Source organism: Colossoma macropomum, unplaced genomic scaffold (genome assembly GCF_904425465.1).
Source record: "Colossoma macropomum unplaced genomic scaffold, Colossoma_macropomum, whole genome shotgun sequence".
Classification (NCBI taxonomy): Eukaryota; Metazoa; Chordata; class Actinopteri; order Characiformes; family Serrasalmidae; genus Colossoma; species Colossoma macropomum.
The window spans coordinates 14,254,186-14,280,609 of NW_023494797.1; the positions used below are offsets into that span (position 1 = coordinate 14,254,186).

Here is a 26,424-nt window from a genome sequence, read left to right on the forward strand (position 1 = left end):
GCGTGCCTGCCGTCTTTCTGTGGAAAGACTGCGTGTGGCCGGCAGACTGTCAGAGAGAAAAGCCGCATACCTATCATAGGCTGCGGGGTTTCCAGCCTGTCAAACGCTCATCCGGCCCACTTTGAGCAGAAAGAATGGGGAGATTCCCTCTAATCCCCAGCTCAGGCTGAACCCTGCCCGCACCCTTCCATCCATCCATTCATCAGCCCTGGCGTCCACACAAACAGCCTGCCTTTAGTCTTTGTGTTTATGCTGTGTTTGACGCTCTCTTTGGCCACGATGGGCTACGTTCATGTTCTTTCACTGTGCCTCAGCCCTATAAACTATGTGCTGAGTGTACAGTTGCAGTGCACTGCAATCTTAAGTTTAAATTCACCAGTTCCACCTTTTTTCTCTGCCGAAAATGATCCCGATACCTGAACTCTGGGTCTTGGCTGATTCCGAGTACCAGTGTGATACCAGTGCTCTTTTTTTTCATTTGAAGGCCCAAATTGAAAGGTCCTCGTTGTATTTGAAATACAAGGCTGATGCAGGCCCTTGGAATTGAGTTACAGGGGTAGTGGTTGAAATCTTCCCCTGTGAAATGGGACCCTCAAATAAAAAAGAGCATTATTTCATTAACAGCTACTAGCGCTGCTCTGTAGGCGACCCTGCCAGTCTGCAGTGACAGCAAAGGAGGGTAAAGTTCAGCTCCTCACTGCTGGGCTTTAGTTACATTTAGGACATCATATGCCTTCAAAGAGGGGTATAAGACAATTATTTATTATTGTCCACCCCTGATTCTTTGGTGATATGAAGCTGAAGTCAGCTATTCGCCAGCTTCTCATTCGAATTTTTCCATTCCACCTTAAATGGAGCAAGAGTTACATTCTGGCACCAGTACTGCTCAAGTACTGCTGGACTATTTAAGGTGGAACGAGAAAAATTTAGCCAGCTAGCTACCGAGACATCGGCATAATATTAGTGATTTTTTATGCATGCTATGAAGGAAAGGACAATAATACTTTGAAACAACATTAAACTAAAATAATACGATGGTTATCGTCATTTTTTTATGGAGTAAATACTCATATTTGTGTGTTTTTTTTGGTCGCTCATGCAGCCATCTTACCACGTTTTTTTTTTACTCATAACACTGTTTGGCGTGTGCCTCTAAAAAACCTCTGTTTGGAGGGTCATGTAGCCCTAATACTTTGCCTTACCCCTCTATCTCAACAAAAATTGGGCACACCCTTCCCCTAGGCATGAACATGAGAAACTAAGGGCTAAGTGTTAGGGGCGAGGGGTGAAATGGGGTGGAGCTTTAGTATGTAAATATTGTTGAAGTTTCTAAATGTGCCGTTTACTCCATAATCTCTATCTATATATGGAAACTAAGCTGCAAGAACAGCCCAATTTGAATTAATTGTTTTTGTGATGTCACAGTATCCAACGTATTTGCATATATTGACTTATTCAGCCTACAGCAGGTTTCTCCCATTCACACTGAAGTTATAAGCCATATTTCAACCCAGACTGGCACATACAATACTGGGCAAACAATCAGAACAGAGATCATTTCCGCGTCAGTCTTAAGTCTAGAGGCACAGTGATGAAAACAGCCTGTTTAATTCTGAGGGATAAAGACGAGCTGGAAAGTGCTTGTGTGAAAACGAATCATGACTACAGTTCTTTCTTACTGACTTTTCATTTACAGGCTCAGTTTATGTCTTTGTCTTCTTTGAGTGTAAGTGATGTATTTTTCCACTGTGAAACTACATACTAGCCATGTTTACATGCAGCCTAATAATCCATTAATAATCTGACTGATAGGACCTCAGTTGGAATAGACTAATCTGATTGAGGCCATTCAAGAGTCTCTTCTCCTACTTGTATGATTTCCTGTTGAAATATTTCTCAGTATTCATCTATTAAGTAAATATAAGATGAATCAATAGTGTAGCTGCAACTAAGCATTGTTCAAACAAGCAAATTCATCCAGGAATAGATAGTTATGTGTAGTAGCGAGAAACATATTCGGAATTACTGCTCTTAGTCCCACCGTCTCCTTCGCTGTCCACTGCCTGACCCGAGCTGTGTTTATGTAGTGATCAAATTGGAAGTGTTGATTTTTAAAATTTTTAAATTTTCTATTTAATTCACATTGTCCCAGCGGTCATCGAGCGGAAGGCAGGAAACACCCTAGACAGGTCGCCAGTTCAGATAGACAGACAGACAGACAGACATATACATCCATACACACATTTCAGAAAATACAGAATTGTTAAAAAAAAATAAACGAGAATAAAAATTAAAAACATGATTAAAACATTATTAAAACAATAAATTTAAAGAGAAAATCCTTAAAGTAAAATTCGAATTAGAAGTTAAATTAGGACAGTTAAAAATCCGATTAAAAATTAAAAGTTTGAATAGGATAAAAAAGTGCCGTTTCATAGGAAAAGGGCCTAGTAATGCTAACAGTGTTTTAAACTGCGCTGAAAGCTGCTCAGATAGGAACATTTAACCCTTGTGTGGTGTTCAGGTCTGTGGGACCCATTTTCAATGTTTACCAAAAGAAAAAATGATGCGATTTATTATTATTTCAACCTCAGATTTCTTGGCCTTTGATCATTTTCTGTGAAGAACATATAAAATAACCCATTTTCAGTGTCTTCACTCTGTTCACCCCCCACACATTTATATTACACATGTGGTGTTGGCTGAACCCGCGGGGAATGAAAGTGTGGAGGTGCTGTGTCCTTCGCTCTGTTCTCCTCGTACATGGCCTGCTGTTAGTGTGTGTGTGTGTGTGTGTGTGAGGGTGGACAACATGGACAGGCTGCTGACTGGCTACAGCTGCTAAAGGAGAACCCTACGCTGGACACTTGTGATGTTTTAAACCTCTGGTATTTTTTACATAAATTGTTATGATTATGATGTGGTGGGTCCACCAGACCACTGAGTAACAAACACACGAACACCACACAAGGGTTAAGGTGTCCAGTGTCTGAGCTCTTCTAGTGCGCTCTGTCAACTTGTTCCACATAGTAGCCAAACGTTGCTTCTCCATGTTTAGTCTTTACCTTTGGCGGGACTAACTGACCAGTTCCTAAAGATCTGAGAGTTCTGCTCGGCTCATATCGCTGCTACATATTAAATGTATATGCTGGTCCTGCACCACTGAGCGATTTATAGACCAGTAATAGTATCTTAAAGTCTTCAGGAATATTAAATATGCAAAACTTTTTTTTTTTCTTCATTTAGTGGCCGCTTTATCTAAGACCCCCTTAGTTGTAGCTCCACCTTGCTGGTGTACAGTTAGAGACTGTAGCCCATCTGTTGATGTACTGTTTGTTTGTGTTAGCCATCCTCTACCCTTTCATCAGTGGCCAGTTTCTGACCACAGAGCTTCTCTTGGCTGGATTTTTTTGGGCAGGGGGCCATTATCTGTTCAGTGGTGGTCCTGTAGGGGTCTTTTTCCATTGATAAAAGAGGGGCTTGTAAGTTGTGCAACCGCAGACAGGCTGCAGGGAGTAATTATGACCCTACAAAGTGTGCCTATATGGTAGGTGTTTCTGATAAAATGCCCACTGAGTGTAGGTTCAAAGTGAGTGTTTGTAATAAACTTTCAACTGTTGACAGTCGTCGTATTACCTGAGCTCACAATACGTGGGGAGGGATTTAAATCCCAGTGAGCCAAACCGCACTCTGAAATTCACCGTGGGGATCGGAGCCTCTCCGAGTGCTAGAAAGTGAAGAAACTAATGTGTTCTTGCTTCGTCGAAGCCGTGTTAAGAAGCCGTGTTATCCTTCTGTGGTTTGTTCATGAAATGCTATCGCGCACATCAACCACAGACGCTCAATAGCAGGCAGAGAATTCCCCTGCAGTCTGTAGCGCTTGTTTCAATCTTATCAGCATCTTCATGTGTCGCAGCACTCGTGTGGAGGTTTAGCAGCATCTCTAATCTCTAATCTCTCATCAGATAAATGAATACATTTAGTGGGTCGGACTGTTTATTTACTTTTTTTTTCCTCCTCTGATACAAAATTTCTCCCCTAACTTCAGTCGGGTAGTTTAAATGAGGGAAGCGAGTTGGCAGATTTTCATCTTTTCATCTCTGTAGCATATTTAGATCACTGTTTATTCTTTTATTCTTTTTTTTAACAATCAGAAAATATTAATCTCCTGTTTTTCCATCTCTCTCGCTTTTTCTGGCTTCTTTTTCTCAGTCTCTTTCTTCTTTTTCTTTCTCATGTCTCTCGCTCGCTCACTCTTTCCACTCTTTCTCTGTCTCTTATCTCTTCCTCTTTCTTGCTCCCTTCCCCCCTCTCTCTTTCTCCTTTTTCCATCTCCGTCTCTTCCTTTCTTTCTCTATTTCACGTTTTGTCTCCCTACCTCTCTGTATTCTTTCTCCCTTTTCACTCACTCATTCTCTCTCTCTCTCTCTCTCTCGTTCTCTTACCTTTCTCCTCTGTCTTTTGCGCTCTCTCTCTCTCCCTCTCTCGCTTCTCTCGTTCTCTCTCTCTCCCCTTTTCTATCTTGGTCTGTCCCTTTCTTCTCTCTCTGTCTCGTGTTTTGTCCCCCTTCCTTTCTCTATTCTTTCTCCCTCTCTCTCCTCTCTCTCTCTCTCTCTCTCTCCCATCTCTCTTTCTCCTTTCTCTCTCTCTCCCGTCTCTCTCTCTCTCTGCCATCTCTCTCTCTCTTTCTCTCCCATCTCTCTCTCTCTCTCTCTCATCTCTCTCTCTCTCCCATCTCTCTCTCTCCCATCTCTCTCTCTCTCTCTCTCTCTCTCTGTATCTGTGTGATTAGTGGGTTATGCACACACTCCAGCCCCTGCATGCTGACCTTGGCTCATAGCCAGGCTCTCTATCCCGGGCAGCCGTTGCCGGGGGCGTCCCGTCTGACAGTCCAGTCCGAGACCGCTATCCCACAATGCCTTGCCCCTGTCCATCACAGCCCTATCACCTGTCCCCAAGCCGATGGAATGCAGGCTGGTGTTCACCTGGGCAGGAAAAGGCTTTAGAGGCCTGCATACTTAACCCTTTAATGCCAAGGCAAAAAAAAAGCAGAAGTGTCTCTGTTCCTCGGTAAAGCTACTGAGTTAGGCACTTTTATTGTTTACAACACTCATATATGTCGCTGCTGTCGGGACAAAACCTTGTGTCTCCGTTTTTGTTGTTTTTCTTTATTTGCCATAGTTTGAAAATGCCTGTTGCCCTTTACATTGTCTATAAATTTTGTGATAAATGGACCAAGAGAAACGGTCCAAAAAGACTTGGGGAAAAAATCTGGTTCCATTGACTTACATTAAAAATAAAAAAGTATGTTTTTACCTTCTCCTGTAAAGTTACCATTTTGGAGATACAAGGTTTTGTTTCAACAACAGAGATATGCATATATTTCACATCCTTTCAGACTCATAGTGCTGAGTTGTCTTCTCACAGTGGAAGGATGGACAGAAACACCTGTGGATGTTTTCACATCTGAAGCAGCTTGATTTTCTCCTCTCTCTCAAAGAGGAAAGCTTTAAGTGCTGTTTATCTGATGGGGGCAGTTTTGGTGTCTACCAAGTCTTGCATGGTCGTTAGGAGTCCCATTTTCTCTGTGGCTTTTAACCATTTTTTGATCTCCAGTTTTGGAAACTCCTGTGTTTTTTTACTTATTTTCCTTTGACTTTCCCCTCCTTTATGTAAATGTATCATATTATGTCTGATCTGCTCAGAAATATCATTACATCATCTGGAGGCCTCAGATACTTCCTACCTTTATCACAGTTCTGACTCTGTGTATTTCTCAAGAATAGTCCAGTGTTTATCAAAGCAGTCTGAACTGCACTGAAATTTTGAAAGAAATCAGAGGAATTCCCCTTTCAGCAGTGCTTTGACAGTCATTTAGCCAGCAGTAACTGGAGCTCTTTCGCTTGCAGTCACAGCAGAAGCAGGGTAGTACACACAGACACAGGAGAATGGTGTGTTTAGTGATGATGAACCAGGCGTGATTGATGATCTAATGGTCCCAAAGGAGCATAAACTCCCCCTGCCCTCCCTCATCTTTCTCTCCCTCTCTTCGCCCTGTCCCTCCATCCCTTCCCCTCTGCTCCACTTGTCCTTTTCCAACACTCTGGCAGCTGTCAGCACCGGGTCACAAACAGCAAGGAAGCAGGAATATATCGCTGATGGGTGAAGATGGAGGAGCGGTTAGTTTCTCTGTGCATGTGTGTTTTTTGCCCTTAGTGAGGAACAAATGTCCTTATAATGATATAATACGAAAACATGAAAGCAGCACAGTCACTGATGATTAATGATTATTAGTAGTGTATACTGGTTATATTTGGCTAATTGAGTAATTACTGTGTTTTTAAAAGGCCAAACAGTAAAATTGGACTAAAGCGAACAATAATAAACCCCACACAGCCTTTCAAAGATTCTTAAGATAGAAAGATACTTCATTGAAAAATGATAAAATAGGAACCCTTTAAGAAAACAGCGAAAGGTTATATAAAAGCTTTGCTATGGGAGGAAATGTTTATAAATGAGTCTGTCCATCAGTTTCTGTTTCTTACTGTAAGATAGAGGAGGGTAGTCACTAGTTAGATTACTCAAATACATGTACGTAAGTAAAATATTGATGGTTTGTACAGTTCTGAGTATTTTTAAATCATAATTCATTGATTTTACGTAAGTATGTAATTGACTAAAGTCATCTACTTTTTTAATGTTACATTTTAGCCATTCATTTTTTAATTTTTGTTTTGTTGGTGACGTCTGTACTGCTTTGTGATTGGTGAGATCTCTGCCGTGTTATTTTAGACCAAAGGGATCCAAAAAACAGAAGAATAGAGCTTAACAGGCTTCAGTTCCTTTACTGGTGGAAGCTGGATTTATGAAGAATTCTACCACAATTCTTTAGGATTCTCAGTACTTGAGCAGTTTACTACTTTATACTTTTGTATTTCTACTAAAGTTGTTTTTTGGGTACTTTTACTTTTATTTGAGGAAATATTTTAATCAAACATCGTTACTTCGACTTGAATATAGGTTTAGGCTACTCTATCCACCTCTGATTAAACATGCATTATCATCAAGCAGACTGCCAGCTTATCATTAAATGTCTGAAAGAGCCAAGAGATTGTCGAGTTAGTGCTGTGCAGTGTATCGTCTGTATCAGTAGTGATATTGGTGTCACACAACAATATTCATTTTTTGATGTTTCATTAATTTATTCATTCATTTATTCATGTTTTAATAACACTAAACAAATAACAAACAAGATGACAAAAACTGAAAGGGAAATTCCACCAGTTTAATGTGAAATTCTCTGTTCTAGAGGCACTTATTGAGTCAGAAGTGTTTATAGTAGTAGTGATAGGAACCAGACATCTGTATTCAGCTAAAAGCTACATCACAAGATGTTATTACACCATAATGTCTGATGCCTGAGACATTGTTTTTCAGAAGTTTTGAGAGAAGCTTTTGGGGTGAAATGTGTTTTTAAATACATTCTTGGCAGACAGGTACATGCAGAGTGTGGTAAAATGAAATAGGACCCGAACAACCACCCCACCCCCCCAGTTTACCACTATTTTAACCCCTTCAACATCACATGTAAAAACCCAGGGGACATGTGTAGGTTCGCTAGTCATATTAGAAAGTAAATAAAATAAAATGACTGTATTTACATTGTGGACATTGCAACCATCACATCCACCACTGTACAGAAATCTGAATCTGTAAATTTCTCTGCAGTTTCACATCAAACCACATGTTGCCAGCATCTCCACAATTGTATTAAGCAACCCTTTTGAACAGTCTGTGGAATTCCCCTTTTACTGCAATGTGTGTTGTTTGATGGTTGCTTCAGATAGTTTTGAAAGGACAGTTTAAAATACATAAACACTGCATAGTAGGAGTGCGATTTGTGTCTGGTTAACATTTACAGCACTGTATACTTTTCCCTATGGTGTCGTTTTAAGAGAAAAGAGAACAGAACTGTCCAAAAGTCAGGATTGTAGTAGCTCTCAGGAAGCATGAGTTCATTAACTTTGTCAATGCAAACTTAAATATCATCAAAAAGTGTTAAATATAGGGAAAGTATTGCATTGTTGCACTAGCTGTGGTGTTGCACAGGTAAACAGAAGTACCCACAAACACACTAAAACCAACATATGTGCGCCGGCTTTATGGAGTGTCAGTTAAAACGTCTCACGCTGATTTGTAGAGTAGGAAAGAGCGGTTTGGAAGCTTGTTTTTTGCCTGCCAGAATCCCCGCTGCCATCTCTCCAGGGTTCATGTTATTAGTGCGGCAGTTCATGGCGTGATTAACACGGACGGTGGCCTGGCAGGAACACAATAGTGGAACCTTTTTTTTGGGATTGATTCCGTGCAGAACACCACTCCGCCGCCTTTGAAATGACTCCAGACTCCGTTGCCCCCCTCAACCACCACCCCCCCGCAAAAAAAGATGCTTAATAAGATTTTGTGTTTTTTTTTTTTCTTTCTTTTCTTTCTCTCTCTACGTTTGAATGTGGAGGATATGAGATGGGAGAGGTAAAGCCTATAGAAATGAGGAGCAGCAGCTGCTCTGGGCCTCCGGAGGGAGTTAATGTAGTTTGGGGGACACATCTGACTGCAGCGGCAGGCGGATTTTTACAGGCCTCGGGATTAGAACAGCTACAGAGTCTCTTTTATGGCAGGGAACCCTGAGTTTTAAAGGACCATACTGTGACCGATATTTAGACCTAAGCCCCTGAAGCTGATAACGGTCATGAAAGGGCAGTGTTTAGCCTCAGAAGAAAGGAAAGGAAAGGGTTTTTTTTCTTTTTTTTTGGCAGACAGACACCTTGGATAAACTGCTTGCATCCAGGTCTGCAATATGTAAACACGATTTAACCGTGTAAAAAATGTGTATACAGTTCTCATATTGCATACTAAGAATATTGCATTTATGTATTATTTACGTATACATATATGTATGCATTTATATTAATATTAGCACAAGTGTTTATGTGTAAATTAATGCATTTATATAATAAAATGTTCTGGAGATCAGTGCTGGAAATTGGAATATAATTCCATTTTATGTATATTGTGCATAACAACACCCAAATCAAATCACGTTTATTGTCAAATCATGTATATACATACATACATATATATATATATATATATATATACACACACACATATACACAATATACACTAGTATTGCACTGTTTCCAATGCACAGTTGTACAGTAAAAATGTTATGAAATAAAACTACGATATGTACAGTTGTACATATTTCCATATGTGCAGTTATTGAGTCTAAGGTACATAAATAAATGAGATGCAGGTACACAGGGGGTAGAATATTGATATTGAAATCTTCCAGATTATACAAGATATGGATAGAAGATGTACAAGATGTCAATCTATATGTGTAAGTATAGATTTGGTAGACTGAAGGTGCAGTAAGATCAGAGTAAGTCTCTTGAGATGTGGATGAGGTGTAGATTGTCCATGGACATTCATGATAGAGTGAAAAGGAAATTTTGTTTCATGAAATGTAAAAGTGTTTGGGGAATTTGTTGCAGTCCTTCTGTTCCACAAACATGAATGAAAATTAATTTGGTTGTGTGAAAGTCTGAGAATGCATCCTTTTTGCATTTGGTGATCAAAGACACTCCTGGCCAGAAACGTTGGACAATAGAGTGAGTGAGGCTCAAGAAATAAAACAAAATGAAACAGAAGTGGTCCAAATAAATATGTAGATTTAGTCCTAAAAATTAAACAAAAACATGACAAAATGAAGCTTATCTCGTTAAACCAAAATGTTGCCTAGCAACTGCTTTTTGCACTCGGAGGCTGATTGTAGCACCTGGAAGGGTCGAGCCGAGAGTGACACTGATCCTACCTGCTGCATCCTCGCTGTGAACTCGGCAGGTTCTTTTCTTACACTGCTTCAGAGTTGTTAAGTGGAGCTGGTAAAGCACCGTCATAATCAGTTGTCGGCCCAAGTTTAAACCAGGCTTAAACCAGAAATGAGTGTGAGGTGCTGGAGGTGGGTGTATTTACTGTCTGCAGTGGACGCAAACTAATAAAGAAGCGCTAATGCTAATAGCATGCATACAGGATGTAGTTTAAACAGTGAGCTGTCTAGATTTTGGAGCATGCATGCCTGTTGGCTCATGGATGCTAAGACCACCAACTTGGGTACTGAAATTCGGTTTTAAATGAGATTTTTCGATTCTTGTTAGTATTAAGGTTACACGGTTGGTACCATAAAGGTGTTGAATTTCAATATGTAGCGTGTTTGTAACATATTCTGATTGTTATCAAACTTTGTGGTGAATCAGTTTATTATTAAAGGAGAATTGTTCAATATTTCTGTATAATTCAATATTTAATATGTGAACAAGGTCTTTCAAAGTAGTTTACTGTGAAATGGTTCATTGTAGATGAACTTACTGATTTCTTTACAGTGTCAGTGATGGGAACCAGTAGTCTCGATGTCTGCAACACAAATATTGGCATTTTATTCATTATCCAAAATATGTGTATATTATATGGGTAATATGATACATTACCCTTATATTACCCATTATTTTATATGGGTTATATGTTATGTTGGTGTTAACAAAGCAGTTCCTTCTTAGCTTTTTAGCTTTTTAATGTACCACTTTGTTTGTGTTATCCAGGACCTGACAATTACCTGCAATATATGTTATTCCTTTCCATTTGGGTCTTTCCAAGTTCCATTTAGTGTAATTTTAAGAGAAGAAATCCGAACAAACTGTCCAAAACAAGCCACATCAGCTTTGTGCAACGTTGTATAAAATACAGTAGAAGCACTCAGGAAACATGGGTTCATAAACACTTAATTCATACTTAAATACCATCTGATTCCATGATATATTTGATATATTTGATTTTGAGTTTTATTAGTATCACCTGGCCTTAGGTTTAGGTTGAGGTTAAGGTTTGACTGAGTGTTTTAGGCTTAGAGAAAAGTTGAATTTAATAGATATTTAGCTGAATGTTCACCAAAGACAGTGAGCGTCTATAAAGCATCTACAGTTGGCCATCAAAACAATGTTACTAAAAATCAAAATATATGATTGTAATATGATATATTTTGCAATAGCCCCCCAAAATCCTGATATCTTAGTTCATGCTCTATTACCTTTGTAGTTTAATGACCTCACAACCACGTGGTAAAACACTGCCTTTCCTCCAGGGCACTGTTTGCTCCCTTTTATGCATCAGAGATTTAAAAAAAAAAAGTGTTTCTTAACAACAGGAGTTGAGAAAAAAAATCGATCGTTTGAGGGGACAGTTGACCAATTGTGCTCCCCGTTGCTGCTTCAGTAATTAGAGGAGTGTCATAGCACTCAATTAGCAGAGCTGGCTAATAATGTGCTTAATGCTGTGATCTCTTTCCCCCAGGGTTTCGCAGACAGCCCTCATTATGGTGATCACTTGAGTGACAGTCGATTAGTGTCCCATGAAGGATTGTCCCCGACACCTTTCATGAGCTCCAGCATAATGGGTGAGTAGCCAAGGTGATTCTCACTCTTTACGTCCTGAGAGAAAAAGAGAGAGAGATTTAATTTATCTATGCTTAAGATGTTTGTGGCCAAGGCTTCTCACAGTCTGGTCCCTTTTTTGTAGTCAGAAATTGTAGTGCTGGATGATTATATTGTCTATACAGATAGGCTGACATTGTTCTCACACAGCAATTGATCTGTTTTTCGTTTTTGTGGTATTGAGGAAGTTTAACTGATTGCTAGGGATGCACAGTGAATCGCATTGATATCGTCAGACAATTGCAAAAAAAAAAGTATCAGCTCAGACTGATGATCCAAACTGATATTTTGACCAATTTAAAACCACCATTAGGTTTGCAAGTATCAGCATCGGCATTGATTAATATCTACATAGACAATATATTTTTTTGTTTGTAGAATAAAAAAATAACAGTATAAGCCCCCCCCAAAAAAAGCCTCATTACAAAAAAAAAAAGAAATGAAAAAGTCAGTCAAAGTCCAGAAACTGTACATATACAGCAACGCATGCCAAAACAACTAAACAGACATAAACAATAAATAAAAAAATGTAAAACATGATAGCAGATGTTATAATCTTGGCAGTTTGGAGGAGGAAAAATGTAAGTGAAATTACTGAGGGGGCTGTCACAGTTTATCATCACAGTCTCACAGTCACAGCGTTGAAGGTATCCAGTGAAAGGGTCCCAGTACTTTTTATACCTCTTGATTAAACCTGTATCTATGTATCTATGTATATATGATACATCGTAATTTCTGACGATTGATATTGAGACAGAATTCCTATATTGGCGCATGCCTAGTATCTGCAATGCATACATCAAAAGATCAATAGAAAAATAAATGAAAAAATAATGTACACAGTGAATTTCCTTTCTGAAAATGTGGTTTCTGCCTTATGTAGCGCTGTATTAAATTCCCTGGAGTGTCTTTTTAAAACAGAACAGTTTGGTCAAAACAAGCTGGTTTATTAGACATTCTCTCTGCATAGAGCTGCAGTGCTTTGGAAGCGTCGACTTTATTACTGCAATCTTAAAGGCCATATGATGGAAACAAATTCTTTACTCTTTTCTTAAATAAAGAGTTTGATGTTTTTCTCTTGCAGAGGCTTAATAAGTTCAAACTTAAATATCATCAGAAACAGTGATACCGTGAGATATTTGGCAAATATCACAATATTGAATTTTATCAGTATCACCCAGCACAAGTATAGACTGTCCCCCCCCCCTCGCTCTCTCTCTCTCTCGCTCGCGCGCTCGCTCTCTCTTTCTATTTCCCTCCAACCCCCCTTCCCCCTTTCCTGTGGTGACTGTTCTCAGAAGTTGACCCCCTCCCCCCTTCAGGGTGGAAGTCACGCCATCAGTACAGTTTTCCATCACAAAAGACTGTCTTCTAGCTATCATCAGAAAAGCCAGCGGCTGCTTCCACTAGCGGAGGGGAGAGGTGTGGGGGAGTGTGTTTTTGGTGGGGGGGGGGCATGTAGAGGCGAAACAAGCAGATGTGCCAGAGATCATTTCTCACACAAACCAAGTCAGGTCATAAGATTTCTCTCCATGTTCGCGCCGCAGAGGTGTGTGTGAAAGCGAGATGAACTCGGCCGAGTTCCTCTTTTTGCTCCAAATATATTTCAGGTCTTTTTTCCATCTGAATCAATACGGGAGGTTGGCCTGCTGTCTTAGCTTCGCCTGTGACGGCCTGTTGACTCGCTGGACCAAGCTGTAAATGTTGCACTTGCTCAGTAGAGTGAAAATCCAGTTTGTGAAAAAAATTTTGACATGTATTTATGTCTACATCTTATTTTCTTATTTTAACCCATTCATGTCTAACAGCTGCGTTTAGTAGGACGAGGAAAAATGCTAGAGGAGTCGTTCTGATTGGTGATTTTATAATTTTGTGTAGTTATATCGTACATTAACAACTAACAGCACTTATTAGCCATATAGTTTCGGTTTAATTAAAGCTTCAGATTTATGCTCAATGGGCGTTTCTAATTCTTGATATGGACATTAATATAGGGGTAGGTGATACGGCAGAAATACAGTATCACGATACATCTAAACATTTACATGATACAGAATGTTCAGAAGTGCAGTTTGGTCTGATGGGGGGTAACGTCAGCTGGCTAAAGCTCACTTACTGCAAATCAAATGTAAAACTGTGTAAACAGAGAACACATTCAGTTACACTCACTATATTCATATCTCTGGCTTTATATATCAATATTAAAATACAGAAATCAATATTATTAACAGGAATAATATATTCATAACCTACATATAGAGTATAGAGGTTCAGTTTTGCCGCCTACTCCAGTGGCATCTGCTTACTGCTATAAATATTTTAGCAATAATTAAAAATATTATGCTAGTTATGACCATAATACAGTAAAGAAGTGTTAAAAACAGTTCCAGGACAAGTTTGTGCTTCTTTCTTTTTGTCATAACTAAATGAAAAAAAAAATTGTGAGTTTAATGTGTTTAAAACTGTATTTGTCAGCTATATAATAATTAATATCCGACAGCCTTTTGCAACTCGGCTGTGTGTGTTTTTTTTTTAACAATTATCCCAAACCCACAAAAATTTGCTTGCATAATTTCTAAAAATGGAGGGGGACATGCCCCACCACTCCCTGTCCCTGCCTGAGTTTGCACCAGTAACAGTATTTATCACAATATTTCTTTTTCCGTGTTTTTATTTCAAGTACAGAGTAGGACAGAGACAGATTAGGAGCGCCATATTTTATCACATTGCATTTTATTTAACATTTTACATACTGCACAACACTAAATCCCATTAAACAGGACAAATTGTGCTCTCTTAATGAACCGTGCAGTTCAGTGTTCAGTGGCCTTTATAACTTACTTATCGCTGTTGTCGGAAGAAAACCTCATATCTCACTGTCTCTTATGTTTTTCAGTTTTTGACATTGTTTGAAAATGCCTGTTGCCCTTTACGTTGTGTGTAAATTTCATGATGAATGGACCAAAGGAAACGACCCAAAATTACTTGGAAAAACGTCTGGTTCCATTGACTTACATTGAAAATACAGTATGTTTTTTCTATCTCCTGTAAAGTTACCATTTTGGAGATACGAGGTTTTCTCCCGACAGCAGAGTTATGCTGTTTCCTTGTGTCCCTTTTTTTCTCGTCCCCTCCTTTTTTAAAGCTTTCAGCTGTATAAGTATGGGTTTTGATGTTAATGCTGTATGCACATGCTTTGATTTGATGTTTTCCAGCCTTATCCTTTTATTATTGAGTTGAAAATGTGGTAAAGACGCTGCTATGCTGAAGAGATACTAATTAGATGCTGCTGTTTCAGATATTTTTGCCGGAATTGATTGATTGGTTTATACGAACCGTAGGGCATTTATCTCGAGCGCGAGTGACGGATGATGGCGGCCGAGAGTCCGACGTTGGCGCTCTCTCTGTCCTACTCAGTTGTGATGTGTTAGCACATGACAGCTTTATGGGCTGCTGAACGCCAGTGCTTTGTAGCTTCGCCCTGGAGACCGGTTGCCATGCAAGGTGGCAAGTTTACGGATGAGGAGACCACCGAAACAAAATGTTATCTTTCTGCCAATTGATCCCTGGGTGTGCGATGTGTGTGTGTTTTTGGGGGAGGGGGATGTTTGCTTCCTCAGTCTCGCGGATGTAATGCTAATTACGCCTGTAAGTAGCAAAATATGGAAATGTTCAGGAACAATGATGTGTCGGGGAATTAGACGATCTGATAGCGGAGCTGAATTGCTTGCGCTTATCTGGCCGGGATTGGACGATGAGCCGGAGTCTTATCAAATTGAATTTCAGCAACAGTATCTGGGATTTACATGGAATTATGCGTTTTTGGAGCAACCTCATTAAAACAACTCTCAGACCTTATAACTCAGTAATGAAAGAACCCAGCCCAGACTGGCAGAGGCGTAGTACAGTTTAAAATCACCAGCATTTCCAAGGCCGTTCTTCTGTTTTTGGCTGATTTTCATAATGTATTTATTTATTTGCTTGTTTGTTTATTGCTCGCAAGTGTTTAAAGACAATGTGATCTAAGTGGATTATCTACAGACAAATCCCAGTAGTTTCTTCAGGAAAATACAAATCTGGCTTTGTGTGTTGTGGACTGCAGCATCTGAAATTACATTGTCGCAGTATTACAGAGGAAATAAAGTGTTTCAGTGCCTTAGAGACATCAGAGCATTTTAAGTTCTAGCCAGGTGCTTGTGTTTCTTAATGTTTGTGTCTGCCTCATGCATTTTGTTAAGATGCAAGAAGGGGAAATGTTGCCCTTGCGAAAGTCCTTGTTTGATTTGCTTTGATATTTCAACTCTCAGGCCTACATTAGTGGAGTTTGCACTTTATGCGCTTTTTGCTTTTGTTGAACACAGTATAAATTGAAGAAATACAGTACTGTGCAAAAGCCTTCTGAGAAAGTGATATGTAAAGCCCTTTATCTGAGAAGTAGGCATTTATTGTGTTAAAAAAAATACAGTAAATGCAAATAAACAACATATTGACTCAGTAAGGTCAGTAGTTACTCCACCATCCAGTACCTGGTTTATCTTATTAGGCAAGATCAGCGAAAATGTGGAACAAAGGGCGTTTCAAATTCCTGATATGGACGTTAATATAGGCATCACGATACATCTAAACATTTACATAATACAGATTGTTCAGAGGTGCAGTTTGGTCTGATGGGGGCTAACGTCAGCTGGCTAAAGCTCACTTACTGCAAATCAGATGTAAAACTGTGTAAACATTCAATTACACTCATCGTATTTATATCTTTTGCTTTATATATCAGTATTAAAATACCAAAATAAATATTATCAACAGGGGTAATGTATTCATAACCTACATATCCAGTACAGAGGTTCAGTTTTGTTGCCTAATCTGCCTATTGCTATAAATATTTTAGCAATAATGATGAATGTGATGATAATTAAGTAGAAAAAGAAATGACTTTTAATAACTGTTATGGCATAACTCAAAAAATGACCATAATACAGTGTTTCTAGTAAAGTGTTGTGTTTCTAGTAAAGTGGTGCTCCTTTCTTTTTGTCATCAACTAAATGATACAAACAATCTTGACTTTACTGCATTTCAAACTGTGATTGATGGCTATATAATAATTAATATTCAACTTACACTTATAATATTCATATCTCTTTCTTTATATATTGATATTAAAATGCAAAAATGCTTTATGCACTTTTAGGTTCTGTTGAACACAAGATAAGTTGAAAAAATACAATCCTTCATTAAATTAAATCAGCTGTGCTGCTGATGGAATTCATCAAATCCCTGCAGTGGCTGGAAAAGTCAGGAGCCAAACCTGTCCTCTTCTAACTGTATTATTATGAACAACATATTAATAACTTCAAAAAACCCAAACAAATCTTTTTAGGTTGTGCTGTATTCATGTTCATTTCTGTTTATTCTAATCTTATGTGGTGTTTTTACATACTTTCTCAGTTTTTAACAATTTTCTTGGCTGCTTGGAACTTTTTTCCGCAGTGCTGTGTGTCTAAAGCCGGCGGACACATTTGGAAAAACATCTAAACCGGCCTTAGTTTTAGATAAGAAACACTGAAGTCCGAAGACTGGACTGACTGATGCGGAGCGAAAGCCCGAAGGCCATCGTTCTCCTGGTTGTATTGTGTTTTTTCTTCTCTGTGCTTTCTGTGTTTTCTTCTTCTTCTTTTTGGATGTTTTATTGCGTGTATTCTTTAATGACCTCGGCGAGGCTGTAAGTTTGACCCGGTTCCATCTCTTACTCACCGTGAAGTATGGCATGTTGAAAGCAGCTTGGGGTTAGTCGAGGTCACCCGTTGTGTATGATAATGAACCTGGTACAGTTTTTTAGTGCGAGGCAGATGGCTGGTAATGACTGTTTATTTGACATAACATTTTAATTAGGGTAACCACCACAGTTCGCTGTGTGTCTTGAATAATGGAGATTCATTTAAAAGGTCATCTTCAGTTCAAGTGCATTTTAATGCTTTCGCTGGAGCCTGCGTGGAACTAAGAAAAGGAGGACACGTCTTATCAAGCATGATATTTAAAAAAAAACAAAAAAGCCCGTGTTGTTGAAATTTAACAGTGCCACATAAGCTTTAATAAATTCATGTGGTATTATCTGGTTGTTTGACATGTTCGGTCTGATTTGGTGAGGGGTGGGACTGGCATAGATGGGCTAGGGTGTGTCATTAGGGATGTGTGATATGTACAAAGTACAGTATTGCTGTTCCATTGCTACATATAGCAGTTGTTGCATGCCTTGTAATACGTATGACAAATACCTTGGCGAAGATATTGATGTAGTTAAAGATTGGCCTGCATTATTCTTACCAAAAACTATTTATGTTTGTATTTTTTATTCTGTTAGTGCTTATTTGCATATTACAGCCGTCTGTGATGTCGCAGCACCATTCATGACATGTGACTCCATTCGTTCAAGTCTTTATGCTCTGAATTTGTCAGTGCAACATCGGCAAGCTGGAGTCTAACCTTCCCTGTGGTGTTTGGGATGCACCGGGAATATGGGAATCTGAGCTGAAGCTGATATCCAGTATTTTTCATGCACGTCTGTCCATGCAGATACATAAACATATATAAGATGTATTCTTTATTTCAGTAGGGTTACAAATGCAGTAAAATAAATGAAATGTCGATACTTTAGCACAGTAACCCAGTGTCACCTAAACGTGCTGCTTATCTGGAGTACAAGATACATGTAATCAAATATCAGCTTGAAATATTGATCAAAATCTGTCGGATACTGATATGAATCATCATGCATCTCTAGTGTGTTTGGGGGTTTTACCTGTGATGTATGTGTTGTACCATGTATTCTCATATCATGTATACAGTATATTTGACCATATTCTGGTTAACACTGTATTTTATGCTGTATTACCCCATATAGGGTCTCTTGCATTGTATTATTTGCCACATAGTGCCACACCTAGCCACACTGTATGTTCAGTGTTATTACTGCCATTTATTTAATTCCTTACTGCCAGCCAACTGTACTGTTTGCCACCGTTTCTTCATTTAATGTTAACTGTTGTCTGCTGTACTGATTGGCCCCTGTGTGCTTCTGTTTACATCAGTATTTTTATAGGAGACGCTGCTGCTGCTGTGGTGTAAGAATTTCATTGCATTTTTAAATGCCCTATATTCTAAATACACGATGACAAACATGAATCTCGAATGCTAGCTAAGCATGCGCGAACGCCACTCTGCTGTCCTAACATAGAGCAGTTGCTGTTGTTAGATTGATGACACTGAAACATCCATTAGTTCATTTAGTTCATTTAGTATGATGAGGGAAAAATACTACAAGGCTTGCTCTTATTGGTCTACTTACACCTTGGATGCACAACGGCATTTGTGTTTTACTTAATTCCTTGATTTTCAGGCTTTTATTCACAGATTTGTCTTTCCTGTGATGTTGTTCTTTGAAATCAGTTCACTTATGTGACCAACAGACTGAATTTAATGTGATACATGAAGTGTTAAAAGCAAGAGGCTGTGTTTTTTTTCTGATTTCTTTACTAATTTTTGCTAGCTGTTTGTGAAAGTTTGAAAATAAAAAAAATCACCAAAACTATTTTCCTCTTTAATAAGCAAAACCAGCATTTTAATTTAGTAATCTAACAAAGTGGTGAATCAAAGGAAAGAGGCATCTGGCTATTTTAAATGAGTCTGTCATTACAGTATGACGTTACATTCAGGTACAGGTGTAGCAGCATTCACATACAGCATAATTGACTTGCTCACAGTCATAAAATTGCTACGTAGAGCGGCCAAAATAAGCAAAGTAACTTGACATCATCTGGTTTCAATTCGGATTATCCACCACTATTAAGGGTCAGTTTATATTTTTCTTCAGATTTGTGCTCTGGCAACCTTAAAGCACCTGGACTTTCAGAAAAGGATATCAGTAAGTAAACTGAGATCTACAAGCAGACTTCATTTATTTGGTCGTTTATTTAATAAATGTGGAACAGACATTTGACACTGTCCGAAATTTTCTAATACCATTAGACATCCCCTGATACTGCTGGCGGCACGAGGCTCGTGTTTGCCTATTGCGCCTGCTGGTGTCATCACAGGCCTTAGGGGTCAGAGGTCAGGCAGTCTGGGGCTCACGTGCGGCCGGCCCGCTCCAATCCTCTTACCCAGCAGCCTCCTCGGCCTCCAGCCCACGCCTCTGCACGTGTCCACCGTGCCAGCAACAGGCCGAACTTTATGACTCCACACAGCCTCGATCCACACCAGGACAGATTAGCCGAGGCAGCTAGCCTAGCGTGACGAAATGAGCCGTGTGTGTCGTGTTGACCCCTCTTAATTATGTCTCCCTTCATCATCGTTTCAAAGTGATGTTTTAATGCACATAAGGGAAGAGGGGGGTGCATGTTCATTAGTGCTCGTGTGCTTGGATGTGGTTGCATGCTTGTTTGTGGGTCTGAGTTTAATCAAGAACGGTGCTGGGGGTCTTTTTTGGGGGGAGGGAGGGTATTGGGGGGGGATAAGCGTGTGTATGTTTGTCCTGTAAGGTCGGAAGGTGTTGCATAATGATGACTCTGTTTGAGTAGATGTTTTAAGCAATATTTAATAAGGCTTAATCCAGCTTTAGATTAAAAAGAAATCTGCATGCAGATCGAAAATCCTGCCTCTTCAGCGAGGCCAGTATTTACTGGTCAAACAGATTACGATCACAAAAGACAAATTGGTTTAGTCTTTTGTTGACATTCCAGACTTCGGCCGTAGCAGTTGGCCCAAGCGCTTGCCTCGGCATTAAGACTCGATCAGTCAATAACTCGGAGCAGTACAAGCATTTTAGATTGAGCGCACAAAATAAAGAGCACACAGTTTTAAAACTTTATTTTAGCCCTTAATCTAGCCGAAGCCATGGGTTCGTTCTGGTGCCTGAGCACACAAAGGAAAGCCTTTGGGTGCACGAGAGGGGAATAATGTGCTTAGCTTGCCTGCCTGACACGAAAGAAGGTCATGGGCTCTGTACGTTTCGAAGAGGAACTACTTCTGCTGCTGCAAGACACGGCTGCTTATGCAATTTGCTGCACAGAAATTGCACATAAATGTAGATTCTGATAATGTAGAATTGCTCTAGTAAAAATGTTTCAAATAAATAAATAAATAATAAAAACTAGGACTGGCTGATCTCAGTCGGTCGATAATGTTGGTGTTGTATTGTCTTCTGAATGTATCAGAAGTGACGAATGTTCTGATATTTGGTAGCTTATTATATTTTATAACAAGCCTGACGTAAGAAAAGCATTTTTGAGCGTTTAATGGTTATATTCTCATACAGTACTGTCCAGTCAAAATGGCCATTACGTGCAAGTTATTCAGAAAATCAAGCTCCACTGTGCTTCAGATCTGAAAACATCCACGGGTGTTTCTGTCCGTCCATCGACTGTGAGAAGACAGCTCAGCGCTGTGGGTCTGAAAGGATGTGTAGCTGCCTAGAAGCCCTAAATAAAACAAGGAAGCTGCTGGTGTTCTCAGAATAATAGACTGACCACCCCAGAGTCCAGACCTCATCATCACTAAATGTGGCTGGGATTATTTGGATCATCAGAAGCAGAAAACGGAACGAACTGCTAAGACTGAACTTTGTAGGTGTGGAAAAACATGCCTGCAGATTTCTTGGGAAAACTGAAAGTGAGTCTCCTGAAAAGAATAGACACTGTAATAAAGGCAAAGAGTGAACGGATTATTCTAAAAAATGATATTTAATTGTTGAGGCTTCTGTGTAATTCTCCCTTAAATATATATTTTTTTCTAACACCAAAATGAACTAGACTCAGTGGCCTTTTTGACTGGACATTAATTAAATGAGGAGTGGTTTCGGACCTTCACACAGTACTTGTATATATTGTGTCCGTATGATGCGTGCGCGAGAGACGGAGATGAAGAGATTCTCTTTGGACTCCTGGCTCGCTCCGATGGCACTGTGGAGTTACAGCTTCATTTCAGAATCCTGGATTTACATGCCCAGTCACACTGATGGCTCAGCATCAAAGAAAGAAAAAAAGACAGAAAGAAAAAAAAAGTTGGAGAAAGGCGAAAGGATATTACAAGGACATTTCAGGACTTCCTTGTAGCTAAAAAAAGAGAAATTCACTTTCTTTTTTGCTGTTCTGTTCTTCTGCAGCTGAGTGTGTCCGTCATGAAAGACTTCAGCTGGTTTAGATTAGTCAACATAATTTAGTTATCTAAAATTGTGCGCGTGTGTATGTGTGTACTTTGCTGACATGCATTTATACTTTCTTTGCTGCGTGTGTGTGCGCGTGTGCGTGTCCAGCATTTCGGGCCATGTGCCTCAGCGCAGTATTTTTAACTCTGCTGACTGGCCCTGTGGAAACGCTCACGTTTTTGCGGCCTGCCACACAAGCCACTGTGTTGTATTAATATAATCTGCTTATTATTAGGAGCGTCATCGCACTTGCATGCGCTCACACACACATACACGCTCAACTGACTCCCCCTTGCTCTCTTTTAGATTGACTCAATGAGGCTGTAATTATTTCCACTAGCACACGCGTCCCGTACGGACCTTCCTTTAGCTCCGTTAATCAGCGCTGATCTCAGAAGGCCTTTCTGTTGTTCGCTAACATCCTGGGATTCCATCCTCAGAGCCCTGAGCGGGTGAAATCTATTAGTTAAGAGTGTAACTCAGCCTGAGAGAGTTCGTTCCACACCTGGGGGAGCGCGAGACTCCTTCCGTGTCTCGTGGTTTTCACTCAGGCCTGACAGACGTGAACATTTTGTGACCATTAACAGTCTAGAGGAGCTCAAAAAAACCACCACCCACTGAGTAGCGCTTTACAGTTTTTAAAACATACATGCATTTCTTTACTCTGTTTTTTCCACCAATTCCCTGCCACTAGCTAGCCCCCCCCCCCTTCCACAGTGTTACCAAGCTGTTTTTTCAAACTGCTAAAGCAGCATTTTTGAGCAGCTCAACATACTTGGAGGAGAGCACTAACTGGCAGTTCTGCTAGATGCATTGACTAGCTTTGTGTTGAGTTGTGGGGGGAGAGCAAGGCCCATCCTACCCACCCTGAGAGAGCAAGAACAATTATGCTGTCTAGAAGAGGGTTTTTTAACCACTGGGCCAAGCACCCAAGCAAGCACCCTCTGGTGGTCATCAGGCTAATGCTAAGGAGGAGCATGTGGCCTGTAGTGGTCCAATGAAAAAGTAGTACTTAAAAGTAAGAATTAAATAATAAAAAAAAAGTTTTCAAATGGTAAATAATACTAATACATGCTTTGCAGAAATGGCACGTAAAACAGCTTCAGCTATTTTGTACCCATTTGTCCACTCACAAGCAACTGGTTCAAAAAATACATTGAAGAAACGTTCAATTTAATCAGTTTTGCCTGATTTTGGGTCTAAATCAAGCTTACGTTATTCTAATCTGTTGATTTTATGGTCATATGACATTGCAGAGGTAGGCCCCCAAACGTTACTGTGTTGAAAATTGCCCAAAAAATGATATTCTTTTTAGCAAAAAAATGTTTCCTGTGAACCTTTGTTTTCTCTTGATAAATAGTTGGGCCTTGAGGTGGAAAAAGCTGAGAACTCCAGCTGTAGGAGACCCAACAATGGATGGCTGTGGCATCACCCTAAACAGTGCTTTACTGACTACTGTGTCAGTTTTGTGATAACTGTGAATTGTCAAATATTGGTCAGTTTAAATTGTAAGTTTTAAAGCTGATAAACATCAGAAATTCTCCAGTCCTACATTATGTAAATATTATTTAGTTGTGCATTGTTACCTGATATTATCAGCTAAACGATGTATCGGTTGGGCCCGACTTTCGCCTCTCAAGCCCCTCCATCTAGTAAATGGTTAGGGTTATTTGAACGTACTATGTCAGTTATATCTGAACTGATCTTTATATTAATTTATTTTATCCAATATTTACGTAGTGTGTGTATTTTGGAATAAAGCAAAAAATTAATTGTGTATTTTTAAGTTTGTGGCTGAGCTTACAGTGTTGAACTGCAGAGAATGTGGGGACACAGGCAGCTGATATTGTGACCCTTATTATGCAAAATAGTGACAGAGCTATTAATGGAAATAAAAGTATGACAAATTGGTTAAAAGTTGCATTTGTAGGTCAGCTGGTAGGATGTTAAATCCCATCTTTCTAAGTCACTAAATTAACCAATCAGGTACAATCACCTTTCATGCTGTCTGCACACTGTAAACGAATATTAAACCTCCAGTGTTTTTGTTTTTATTCATAACAATTACACATTTTACAAATTTTAAAATGCTGCTCACTTAAAAAACACAAACATTAAAATATTAAAGACAGCACAAATCCCCATCCCAAGCCTGGGAGAGTTTGTTCCACACCTGTGGGATGAGAGATGCCTTGTGCTTTCGTCTCTCCATCCCTCCATCCCCTCCCCCGTTAGAGGTCTAGTGCCTGGTCTGCCACCTCTAACCTCAGTGTTAGTTAATGGTCCTCTCTGAGGATCAGTGTGGAAAGGCGGGCCTTGAGACTGTTGACAACACGCCGTTACTGTCGAGTGTTATTTCCCCTGCTGGAAGTGTTGTTTGGATGCGCTTTTTAGTCCCGCCAGCGTTGCAGATGCGTAGCCTTAGCAACAGTAGTCAGGGGAGAGGCTCAGCGGAGATTCAAGCCAACTATAAACGCTCAGAGGAGAGGAGGCCACGAGAGAACAGCTCAGTATGAAACGCTCAGGCTGATCACTTTAGTTCACATTCGGGAACATTTTACATTTTAGCAATGAAACTTGAGCTGAATGGAATAGTAGTATGATGTAGTTGGGGCCCGACCGATATGTCGCTTGGCCAGCTGATATTGAGGTCCTGTGGATTTCTTGGTATCAATGAGAACATTGATTTTTTTTTTTTTCTTGCTCCATGATTTATCTTGGAACAGACTGTGAAATCATGAAAATCATTTATTTCTGACAGTCATTTTTGGCAGTAAACAATTGTTAACTGGCAGCTGTATCAGTCAGTAAAGTACTGTTTTTACCTAAACCAGGCATCGGCAACATGCTGCCCTGTTGCGACTCCACAGCAGAATTAGATTTCTTAGGTAAAAATAAAATAATCCTCCTTTGCAGTAAAATAAAGCTCTGCTGATCGTTCAACACAGGTTTAGGTATAAATGGTCTTGGAGTTAATGTAGCCTATAACTGCTAATTCACCCTTTAATGCTGAAGGTTGGCGCTCACACTGCTGGTCAGATAGCAATGCCAACAGTCTCGCCCGGGTAGTAGCTAACAAAAAGGCCATGAGAGAGATTTGCATTTATAAGCACTCCAGCTGGTTTCCTGATACGTTTAATCTGCAACAAGAAACTGTCAAACACTAAAAAGTCAGGAAGCTGGAGTCAGTTTCTCATTCGAATTCTCCCGTTCCACCTGAAAAGGTGCAGTAGTTACATTCTGGCACCTCAGGCACCATTTAAGCTGGGACGAGAAAATTCAAGCAAGAAGCTTGCGAATGACAAGCTGACTTCAGCCTCAGAAAAAAGCTGAACACTGAGAAACATTTTACAAGAAACTGTTCTAATTTTGCGGAAAAGTTTCCTCCTGGAGATGTGAGAAAAGCAGCGATAGCTGAGCTAAAGCCTAAAGCAGAGCAAAGTAAGTCTGTTTTCGTTTATATTTTTTAGCCTATGCTAGGACATTAGCACATACTGAGACATATTTACAGCCAATATGGTAAAATGGACATAAAATATTGTGACTCCAAAGGTGGTTTGATTTTTCTTGAAAGGACAAAATGGCTCTTCTTAACAGTTGGGTTGCCGACCCCTGACCTAAACCATTGAATTTAACCCTGTTAAATTATATTGGCTGATATTAGTGTACATTATTGCCTGTAGACCTTTCAACTGTGTAGTAGTAGACATAGAGGTAGTACAAGTATCCAGACAGCCCCTCTAATTAGTTAATTCAGCTGCACTCATTGCTGACACAGGCAATAAATTGCATAATCTCTATAGAATAGCACTAACCAATAGCATGGGGCGCTCTGGAGCAGCTGCACGAATCTAAGGTCACTATGCCTAAAGCCAAGCATGGGCTAGAAGGGGTCTAAAGCCCCCCAGCATTGGGCTGTGGAGCAAAGGAACTGCGTTCTCTGGAGTGATGGAGCTCCAGTACCTTTGGGATGAGCTGGAGTGATCCAGAACTGACCGTCCAACATCAGTACCTGACCTCACTAATGCTCAATCAGATCCTCACAGCAATCAACATCTAGTGTAAAGCCTTCCCAGAAGAGTGGAGGCTGTTACTGCAGCAAACCCTGTATTAATACCCTTCATTTCAGAAGAAGCGCTGGATGAGCAGGTGACTATAAACCTGCACTGTTTTCCTGGATGAATTTTGTCCACAGAGTATTAGAGCTGCTATAACTCACTGTGCGTGTCATCCTGGTGGTTCGGGGTCATTTAATCTCTTTAAGCTTGCTGGCTGTTGTAAGGGAAATAATTGTGGAATGCCACACTAATTTCTGAAATTTGCATCCTCATTTCCTGCCCGTGGTGCGTTTGGTGTTGGCGTAGCGCTCCTGCGCTGCTAAATGAATTCTCCGTGCAGAAGAATTGTTCTCATCTGTTTCTCCTCTCCTTTTGATGAAAGCTAATGGCTTTCCAGGAAATGAAATTATGCAGTCATTTAGTGACAATGCAAAGTGCGGCGAGCGTTTTGTAGCCGTGGGTTTCTTTTTTTTCTTTCTTTTTTTTTTTTGTGCGAGCGCCGCAGCAATGCCAAGATGCATTCTCCCTCTCTCCTCTCCTTTTATACTGCCTGAGGGTGAAAAAAATCTCTTTCAGCTCTCTGTCTCTCCCCCTCTTCTCTCGTTCTGTCTCTCGCTCC

General features: G+C 39.9%; 1 protein-coding gene across 3 annotated transcripts in view; it reads left to right on the top strand.

Annotated features, from left to right (window-relative positions):
- The window catches only part of tcf12 (transcription factor 12), a 190,871-nt gene that overhangs the window by 48,510 nt on the left and 115,937 nt on the right, over positions 1 to 26,424 (top strand). For all 3 annotated transcript variants that reach the window (XM_036584376.1, XM_036584373.1, XM_036584374.1), the window contains one exon: positions 11,407 to 11,509. In XM_036584376.1, the coding sequence (XP_036440269.1) occupies positions 11,407 to 11,509 (103 nt within the window). The remainder of the gene's footprint in view (positions 1 to 11,406; positions 11,510 to 26,424) is intronic.